The sequence below is a fragment of the Urocitellus parryii genome, chromosome 10 (genome assembly GCF_045843805.1).
Source record: "Urocitellus parryii isolate mUroPar1 chromosome 10, mUroPar1.hap1, whole genome shotgun sequence".
NCBI lineage: Eukaryota > Metazoa > Chordata > Mammalia > Rodentia > Sciuridae > Urocitellus > Urocitellus parryii.
Window position 1 is genome coordinate 113,355,349 of NC_135540.1, and position 10,554 is coordinate 113,365,902.

The 10,554-nt window shown below is 45.0% G+C and overlaps 1 protein-coding gene across 16 annotated transcripts in view; it reads right to left on the reverse strand.

The window, feature by feature from the left end:
- Limch1 (LIM and calponin homology domains 1) overlaps positions 1-6,204 on the reverse strand; it is a 313,082-nt gene extending 306,878 nt beyond the window's left edge. For all 16 annotated transcript variants that reach the window (XM_026387247.2, XM_026387242.2, XM_026387234.2 and 13 more), the window contains exon 1: positions 5,412-6,204. In XM_026387247.2, the coding sequence (XP_026243032.1) occupies positions 5,412-5,507 (96 nt within the window). In that variant the 5' untranslated portion in view covers positions 5,508-6,204. The remainder of the gene's footprint in view (positions 1-5,411) is intronic.
- Between the last annotated feature and the right edge of the window lie 4,350 nt (positions 6,205-10,554).

Below are 10,554 nucleotides of genomic sequence, written 5' to 3' on the forward strand. Positions count from 1 at the left end.
CCACTACTCCTTTCCTGACCTACTCAGAAAGGTTTTTCCTCCTTGTCCTCATCTCTCCCAGGTCAGAGCTGAAGGATTGTCTGCAAAGTTAAACCTTCATTGTAAAAAAAAAAAAAAAAAGAAAGATGTAAGACTCCTCAAGTCCCTACAGAGGTAGATAATTACAATGACTATATAACTTATGGCACTGCTTCACAAATGTTATAGGCTACTAGCCACCAAGGGCTAGATGATCTCAAAGGCTACTGCCAAACAAGACAACATCTTTCAGTCTTGGAGAACTAACGTACCCTCAGTGCTTTTAATGTGCAGAATTGGGTCCCAGTTGAACAAAAAGCAAGCCCATGTGGACACAGGGAAATGAACCAAAATGATGAACTGCCCCCTTCCAGCCATAGTTCCCACTCATGTGAAATATGGATTAGGTCACAAATAAGAGTGTATTCATCGCCAAGTCCCATGGGCATGCTGTGATCAGAAAGGAATCAAGACACTTCTGAAATTGAGAAGAAAGGCTGAATTGCGTTGAAATCTCCTGTCTCTCCCTAAAAGCTTAGCAAAACCTGTTCCAAACCACCACTGAAACCAAGCAGAAGGGACATCTGTTCCTCCAGAAAGGGCCTGGCACCGAGGGAAGAACCACAGATTAGAACAGATTAATATTGCTGTGGGTGGAGAGACAAAGGGGAGGGGGCACAGACAGGACATTTAGCAGCATCCACCTACTAACAAAAACTGTAACTCAACAATATCAGAAAAGAAAGGGAAAAAGAAAAGAAGGAGGAGGGGAAAATCAATGGAGGAATTATTGTTTTTCCTTGCAGCAGTCAACACAGCTTCAGTGAACAAAACATGCTGCAATTGAGATGAATATTTGGTCATTCACTATAAAAAAAAAAAAAAAGTAATAATGTCCCCAAGAGGAGAGGATTGGGCATTCTGCTTGGAATTTGGTAACAAAAACTAAAACGAAACTTCAATGTTCAACATATTATTGAGAAATAATTTTCTAAGTTTCGATGGACTAATAGGATCATCCTGTGAAGAGATGTTACATGTTTTCCTCTGATCCCAAAATCACTTTAATGCAAATTAATGTGTAGCATCTGTTTAATTTCTAGTCTAAGAATCCAGAGTTGAAAGAGTGAGATAGGCTGGAGATGAGCTACTGATGGTAGGGCGAGTACTTAGCACAAATAAATAAATAATAATAAAGTGAGATAGTAGGATGAAATCCGTAGGTAATTGAATTATACTTTCTACACTGGAAACTTGGGGCTCTGAAGCATTTCTTTCAAAAATTAGACTTAGTCATTAACAACAACAGAGGGCTGGGGGTGTAGCTCAGTGGTAAAAGACTTGCCAGGGTTTGATTCCCCAGCACCACAAAAAGAGGAGGGCAAAGAGGGAGAGAAAAGAAAAAAGAAAAAAAAAAAAAACAGAAACAGTAGCAATTACAGTGGTAAGAAAAACAGATGCTAGTGGAAAAAATAATAGATAATAAACTGGTAATACTACTAACCATTTACACTCATATATTGCTGGTGGGATTGCAAATTGGTGCAACCAAATGGAAAGCAGTGTGGAGATTCCTCAGAAAACTTGAAATGGAACTACCATTTGACCCAGCTATCCCACTCCTCGGTTTATATCCAAAGGACCTAAAAACAGCCTACTACAGTGATGCAACCACTCACAATAGCTAAATTATGAAACCAACCTAGATGCCTTTCAACAGATGAAAGGGTAAAGAAAATGTGGTATATAACACATTGGAATATTACTCAGCCTTATAGAAGAAAGAAATGATGGCATTTTCTGGTAAATGAATGAAGCTGGAGAATATCATGCTAAGTGAAATAAGCCAATCCCACAAAACCAAAGGCCGAATGTTTTCTCTGATATGCACATGATAATTCATAATAAGGGGATAGGGGCTGGGGAAAAATAGAAGTACTTTGGATTAGGCAGACGGAAGTGAAGGGAGGGGAGTGGATATGGGGGTAGGAAACATAGTAGAATGAATTGGATATTATTACCTTATGTGCATATATGATTACATGACTGCTGTGATTCTACATTAGGTACAACCAGAAGAATGAGAAGTCATACTCAACATTTATGAATGATGTGTTAAAATGCATTCTATGGTCATGTATAACTAATTAGAACAAAATTTAAAAAAAAAAACTAAACAAATAAGTAATACTAACCACCACTTATACAGCACTTTCTAAGTTCTAAGCATTTTAAATATATTACTCATTAAATTTTCACAGCACTCCTGTGAGATGAGTGAGCTATTATTAGTATCCAGCAGTTTTCAACAATATTTGTTATTCTGTTTTAACAACTAAAGCCATCTTACAAAGAAACACCTGGAACCACAAGAACAGGAAAAGCCTTTAGCCCAAAGTCGCCCAGCTAGGTGACAGACCCAGGACTCAAACTCAGGATACCCAGCTCCAAAGTTGGACCCCTGAGCCACTGGGCTGCACCTCTTGCTCCTTGCTTAGGAAAACCTTCTAGGAAAGGAATGTGGAAGGAAGTCACACCCCTGCCTGCTGGTGGACAATTAAGACTTGAAGTTTGCTGTTTCCTTTAGGAGTCTCCTCAGACCTACAGTAAGCATCCTGCTCCCACAGCTATAAAGTGACTGGAGGCTACCCTCACACCGTCTGTGACCATGGGAAGCTCCTTAGAGCTTTCACCTTTGCCAGCAAAGGCACAAGTTGGGGGTGGGGCCCAGCAGCACCTCCTTTCCAGGCCACACTTCCTGCCCAGTAACACAGTCCTCAAATAGCCAAGGCTGCAGGCCGAGACATTCCTCACTCAGAAGTTATGTCCCAGCGCTTGTTCTTTGCGCCTTTATTATGAAGAATGAACTGTTTTCTCCTGCAACCCCTCACTCCAGGCAGCCCAGGGACTGAGGAAGTGGGGCCAATGGCAAAGTCTGTTTATTAACCTGCTGCACCCAAGAGAACATTTTTCTAAAAGGATGAAATTCCTGACTACTCAAAACGAAGAGGGGAAAAAAAAAAAAAAAAAAGCCTGTGGGAAATTTAATCACCAACTGAACAAGAGCGGAAAAACAAAGCCCTACCAATGAGGATGCTGCCAGAGACAATGGGCCCCTAACGGAGATGCAATTGAGATAAGAGTCCCCGGGGAATCCAGTTCGCACTAAGCACTACCTTATTGCTATATTAGCTGAGGAATCTTTGTTCACAGGGCAAATGGGCACAGAACCCTCCGTTAACTGCCCCTGGGTTCCCGGAGGTTTGCAGACGGCATTTACAAGTCAGGAGGAACCTCGGGGCAGCCAGGGGGAGGTCTCAGTCTCTCCCTGGAGCAAATACCTTTTTATATAGCCTGGGAGGGAAAAGCTCTCCTTTCGGTGAAATCCAACTCCCGCAGTTGAAAGGAGATAGGCCGCTTCAATAATGCACATGCAGCGCACCGGCGGCCTCGTCCTAAAGCCACGCACGCCCCTTTGGGGTCTCCACATTCTTGAGTTGGTAGGACCGGCAAAGTTATCAAGAATAATACAAAACTGTCTTTACTTTCTTAGGGAATCTTTTCTTAAACCTGATATGAAAGCCGATGTGCTGTCCTGATATATACCACCACTTAAAAACAGACTATCATCAGGTGTTTTATCTTACTTTTTAGGTAAGGATTGTAGTAATAGAGACACCCACCAAATATCCATGGAGGTGTACACTTTGTGCACTTTCCCGTGTAATTTATACCACGATATGCTTTTTAAAGCAGAGTATGTCACTATTACCCACAATAAAGGATATAAGGAGTAAATCACTTGCCTTTACATGAACATTAAGACTGTTCTGCTCTTAGACCTTCCCTGCATCCCTGCATATCCAAAATCCCCCCAATAATATTAAAGTTCCTGAAAAACAGTCATCCAACTTTCCACTATGCTAGTGACTACAAATGTCCCATGTCGCCTGTAAGCCCAAGTATGCAGCACAGAGAACACCTGTCACACACCACGCCTTCCAGCCATGTATCAAAAATAAAAAGCCAATGCTTTCTTATAGGGTGGCGAGCTATCCAGTTATGAGACATGCCTGGCCTTTTAGCAATAGAATCCCCAGTTAATTCTTATGTTTCTTTAACTCTATTTTTAAGTTATTGCTTCTAAGCTCTGAGAGCACATGCTTGTGTGAAGCAGGTTAACCCTGCAAGATGTAGGCCCACGGCTGGAGCATCTGGCAGCAATGCCAGTGGTTTCTGCAGGCAAGTTTAGATCCGTAGCATGGTACCTCCGGCACCCCAGCAGCATTTGAGACCTGCTGTGCCACGGGGTGGGGGTGGGGTCACCAAGTGACAGATTAAGAAGCTTCATCATTGCTTGGTCATGACTTTAGCGATACACTTCCTCCTTTGAACAATCAGGCACCGAGGGTTTCGTGTCATTGAGGGAAGAGTGTCAAATTCACCTTCTACAAAGCCCGAGAAAAGCGCTCTCCCCCCACCACTGAAGCAGAGGTTCCTTGCATGGATTACTGGGCGGGGGTCACCTTTCCCTCTCACGCCCTCCAAGCGTCCTGACCCCCGCAGACAGATCATTTCGGAAGCCCAGGGCTACCAAGCTGCGTCTACTGATAGACATCACGAATCAGGATCGCCCAGCGAGCGCTTCCTGGACTGAGCCGAGAGCTCCAGTGATTTCCCTGGCCTGCCACCGAGTCATTTAAGAAGTGAAATATGCCAACTGGGCCGGATACCCGGCCCCTCGGAGCCTACCCGGCCGTCTCTGGGATAGAACGAGGGCTGCCACTGGCTGGGCAGTTTCTATGCGGATGCTGCGCTCGCGGTGGGTCTTGCAGGTTCTCCCCGCCCGGTAAGCTTTGCCAGCCTCACACCTGAGCGGGTGCCAGAAATACAGCAAGAGACTCCGGTGGGTATGTGCCTCTGTGGACACCCGGCCAGCTCCGCTCGGGAAGAGTGGAGAGGGAGGCCAAGACATGGAATATGGGAAGAAGAGCAGGACACCCCGAAATGCGGCGCCCTCAAGGACTCTGTGGGCGCGCGCTTTCTGCGCCTTTGCAGCGCTTCTGCTCGCCCTGCGCTTCGGTTGGCAGCGCCTGGAAGCGGCGCAAGCAGAGATTTGCGGAGCCGGCGGGTAGGAGGGATGAAGGCGCAGAGGACCGCTTCCTGCCCCCATGAGCACAACCAGACTGCAGTGTCCTCCATTCATGCCCACCCCACCGGTACTCCAATGCCAAAAACCAGGGGATCCATTTCGCCCGAGGCCCTGACCGGTCACCCGGAGCGGCTGGGATAAGAAAGTGGGGGAAGGCGAGGCTGGACCTGCGGTCGGTGCGCGAGCGGGTCAATAGCTCCGGGCAACCCTACCAGGCCGCCCGCCAGCCCCCCGCACCTACCTCGATCCACTTCTGAGCCTCGGAGAAGGCGGGCTCGGGGGGAGGCTCGGGCTGCAGGGGCTGAAGAGCTTCCAAACCGAGAGCAGGACAAGCCATTTGCGAAGCCCCGCGTCCACTCGAGCGCTGGGCCGCCGGGATGAGCACAACCGCCGCCGCCGCCGCAGGAGCGCGCTCCCCGCCCCTTCCCGCCTGCCGCTCTCCCTCCCCGGCCGCCCCGCCCCCGCCCGGCGCAGGTCCCGGAGGAGAGCCGCGCGCACTGCCAGAGGACGCCGCGGCAGCTGCTCCCAGCGCCTCCCGGGCCGGCCGCGCAGTGAGTGCCCGGCGGGAGCGAGCGCGGAGGCACCGGGAGCTCCCTCTCCTCCCCACCTTCTCAGGCCGCTCCGCCCCCCGGGAGGGGGGGGGGACTCAGCTACCGACTAAAAATAACCTGGAGCGAGCGCTGGGTGTCTCCCTCCCGGCACACACCCGCACCAGGGGAGGGACTCCGCCGGCCACCCCGCACGTCCCCGGGCCAGGCCCGCTGCCTAGGGGTGGGCAGATCCGGCCACACCTGGGAGACGCGCGCCAAGAGGGGCGCTGCGACAGCAGGAATGGAGTACGCGTAGGCACCTGCTGTGCCTCCCAGACCGCAGACTTGGGGGCAAAGTGGGAAGCCCCTGAGGTGGGGCCTGGAAATATTCAACCACCTGATCTTTATGTAAGGAATGAAAAAGAAAACCTCCAGGCAGACTACGTGTACCCTAGTCTGTTGATTCATTCACCCAGTATTTATTGGGCACCTACTGTGCGCCAGGCACCGAGCTAGTCCTTGACTTCAAGATAGTCACATTCTGGAGGAAAGGGACAGTACAGACAATAAATGTGTAAATCGAAAGATCACTGTAAAACGTGATGTTTGTTAATCAAAAAGAGGAAATAAGCAAAGGCTTGGCATAGGAACTGCTGGCTGATTTCTGATAGCCTCTTCACCTTTTCCTGGGAGGCCACCTTATAAATTCTTGTTCTGTTAATGGAAGGCAGGCAGGGGCCAGAGGGCTGGAGGAGACAGGCGGGTGAGGGGTGGGGGGGTTAGGGGACGGTGTTTATTCCCACTTTTAGCCCTGCAAACGTCCAGGGGCTTGGCTACACTACTCTGCTGGGGGTGCATCTGTAGGGGTCCTGTCTTGCAGCTATTTTCCTTGGCTTCCCTCAAGGTTACCTGTCTTCTCTTGCCTTGCCCCATCCAATCTGGCTTCCTTCTAATAGTCCCTCCTCTCAGCCACCCTCCAATTGAGCTTGCCCTCTGTTTTGCATAAGAGCCCAGCAGATGAATTTGGAAGGTTTTTCAAAGGAAATAACATGATGAGGTGACATGAATGGGAGGGATATTAACCATGTGACAATCTAAGGGAAACATTCCCAGATGGGTGTCCAGGCCTTGAGGTAGAAATGAACTTAGTGGAGGTAGAGGAACCCACAAAAGAATGATAGCAGCAGGCAGGCAGACCCCATCCCTGTTGGACCTCCAGAAGACACTATAATGTAGATTTGTCACCTGGTAGGCATTGATAAGCCACCAGGGAGGTCTGGCTCCAGTGAGCCTAGCACTGACTACATAGCACCTCAATACTCTTGGCTGACCTAAAGCAAATGGATTCTCCTCTTTGGAATAGCTGCTGGCAACAGGTGTCTGATGGTTGCCGGAGGCCCCAGGGTGTCTCAGCAGCTAAATCAGAGTATGAGTTTAGCCTTGGTCCAATTCTGCTTCACTCATAGGAAAATGAATTAAAAGCAGGCCTGGAATTGCGCCATCACCTGCTTTGGGGTCAGACAGGCTTCAGCTTATTCACTTTGAAAACGCTTATATGGCACTTGTGTGGTGCCACACACTGTTCTAAGTGCATTGCAAATAATTGACCAACCCAGTCCTCATTCCAGCCCGGTAAGATAGAACTGTTACCATCTCTTTGAGGAACAGGGACTAAGGGGCTATCATGCAACTAGTGGGAGGGAAGCCTGCACTCAAGACCAGACAGCTAGGCACCAAGCCTGCTTGCAACCGCAGGCCCAGCTGCCTTGCCAGTCCTGTGCATCTCAAATGAGGGTAAAGTGGCCACCCAGCAGAATCATAGGGAGGAACAAACATGGTGACTGAAGGACCAAAGCTAGACCTGGCACATAGTGCTCAGTACAAGCCAGCTGACCTCACTTTTCACCCTGCCATCTAAAAAAGCTGGAAGGGGGAACATGCAAAGAAGAGATAAAGGAGGCAAGCAGAGGAAAAGGGCTCATGAATATAAGCCAAAGAGGTCCTCGCCTCCACAAGGAAAGATGGAAAAGTAAGTTCACAAAATGACTCCAGTACACCAACAAGGCTGTCCCCTTGGATCACTCTCCATGGAGCGACTAGGAGGATAAACAGCTGACCTAGATGGCCTATCCAAATCTACTTGAAAATGGGTATTAAAATTAAGTCTACCACATTCTAAAATATCTGGTATTAAAATTAGCTTTCAAATCAAAACATATTTTTTTGTTTTCAGTAAATATACATTTACATCTTTGAAGGTTTGAAAACATAGAGTAACATAACATCTGCTTTTTCTCTATTACCAGTAACAAAGTCACATAGGCTGCCAATGACCCAAAGACTAAAAATGATCCAAACCTACTGCCATTGTCAATAATATCAACAAATCATTGTTAAGTTCCTACTACGTGCAAGATGACTTACTAGCATCAGAAGAATTCACAAAAAAAAGCAGACATGATTGTCCTTTAAAAGGAGTTAATCATTTTTATTAGTGAAATGACATTTTATTTTTATATAATGTAGTTCTTTTAAATATAAAAGTAATATGCCCTGTGGGGGAAAAATGGAAAATATAAAGAAGAAAATAAATCTGGAAGAAACCCCACAATTATGAGATCAATGCTATTTGGGAGACATTAATTAGCCTTTTTATTGGTAGGGGGCACCAGGGATTGAACTCAGGGGCACTCAACCACTGAGCCACATCCCCAGCCCTGTTTTGTATTTTATTTAGAGAATTTAGAGACAGGGTCTCACTTAGTTGTTTAGCATCTTGCTTTTGCTGGGGCTGGCTTTGAACTCGTGACCCTCCTGTCCTAGCCTGAGTCATAATTAGCCTTTTGATTGGAAAAAATAACTATAAGACAAGGTACTCTTTGATAAACACCAAGTGAGAGATATAGCTTGGGTTAGTCCTAACTGTTTGGGAGGATGAAGTAGAGGGATTACTTGAGACCAGGAGGCCAGCCTAGGTAACATAATGAGTCCCTGTTTCAAAACAAACAACAATTAAAAAAAAAAAAACAGAAGATGGATTAGTTGTCCTGTTATTTTATAACAGCTTTATTGAAATGTAATTCCTATACTATATAATCCCTCTTTACATGTATATAATTCTAGAGAGATTATAGTTAACAATAATGTATTGTTTCAACATAGCTAGAAGAGATAATTTTGAATGTTATAACCACAAAGAAATGATCAATGTTTGAAGTGACAGATAAAGTAACTGTCCTGATTTCATCATTATATAATATATACATTGTATAATGTATGTATTATACATTAAAAGGTACAATAATTATGTATAAATTAAAACTAAAGTTGTTAAAAGTATATGATTTGTGGGTTTTAGTATATTCACAGAGTCATCACCACAGTTAATTTTGAAATATTTTTACCTCTCCAGAAAGAAACCCCATACCAATTAGTAGCCACTCCTCCATGCCCTTGATCCCTGCAACCATTATTCTATTTTCTGTCTTCATACATTTACCTATTCCGGACATTTCATATAAATGGAATCTTAGGCTAGAAATGTAGCTCAGTTGTAGAGTGTGTGCTTAGCATGCCCAAGGCCCTGGGTCAGGCCCCAGCACCAATAAATACACAAATGGAAACATACACTATGTAGTCCCTTGTATGTGGTCTCTTTTTGTTAGCATGATTTTTTTTTTTTTTTTTAGGGTTTACCCATGCTGTGCTGCAGCCTGTATCAACATTTCACTGTTTTTCCCTTTTGGTTTTTTTTCAAGACACAGGGTCTTACAATGTTGTCCAGGCTGGCCTCAAAATTCTGGGCTCAATTGATCCTCCTGCCTCAGCCTCCCAAATGCCACACACAGCATTCCATTTCTTTTTATTGCCAAATAATATGCCATGGTATTGCTATACATTTTACATATCTATTCATAAGTCGGACATTTGGGTTGATTTCGCTTTTTGGTTATTATGAACAGTGCTGCTATAAACATTCCTGTAAAAGTTTTTATATAGAAATATGTTTTCATTTCTCTTGAGTATATGCGAAGGAGTGAGATTACTGAGTCATATAACTCTTTAACATCTTGATGAAATACCAAACCATTTCCTTAATAGTTGTATCTTTGGACAGTTCCTCCAGCAGTGAATGAGGTTTTCAATAATTCCACTTCCTGCCAGCACTTGTTATCATCCACATTTTCATTATTTTTATCCTGGTATATATGAAACAGCATCTGATTAGGGGTTTTAATTTGCACTTCCCTGATACCTAATGACACTGACCATCTTCTTATGTGCCTGTTGACCATTTGTAATCTTGAGAGAAATGTCCATTTGAATCCTTTGTTTTTAAAATTGAGTTATTTCTTTTTGATTATTGAATTATAAGAGTTTTTTTAATAGATTGTACATATAAGTCCCTTCTCAGGTATATGATTTGCAAATATTTTTTCTCATTCTATGTGTTGACTTTTACTTATGTGTCCTTTGAGCACAAAAGTTTCTAAATATTTTTGAGTTATAGATGGACACAATACCTTTATTTTATTTATTTAATTGTATGTGGTGCTGAGGATCAAACCCAGTGCCTCACACGTGCTGGGTGGCACTCTACCACTGAGCCACACAACCCCAGCCCCCAAAGTTTTTAATTGTGATACTCTATATTTTCCTTTTGTTCTTGTGGTTTGGGTCCTATCTAAAAAAGCTTTGACTAATCCAAAGTCACAAAAGATATACTTTGTTTTCTTCTAAGAGTTTTACCATCTTAGCTCTTACATTTAGGTGGTTGATCCATTTTTACTTTTTATAAGAGCACGGGTTTGAGATCGCCTTGGTCTCCTGAGAAACAGGCACCAAGATGGAATT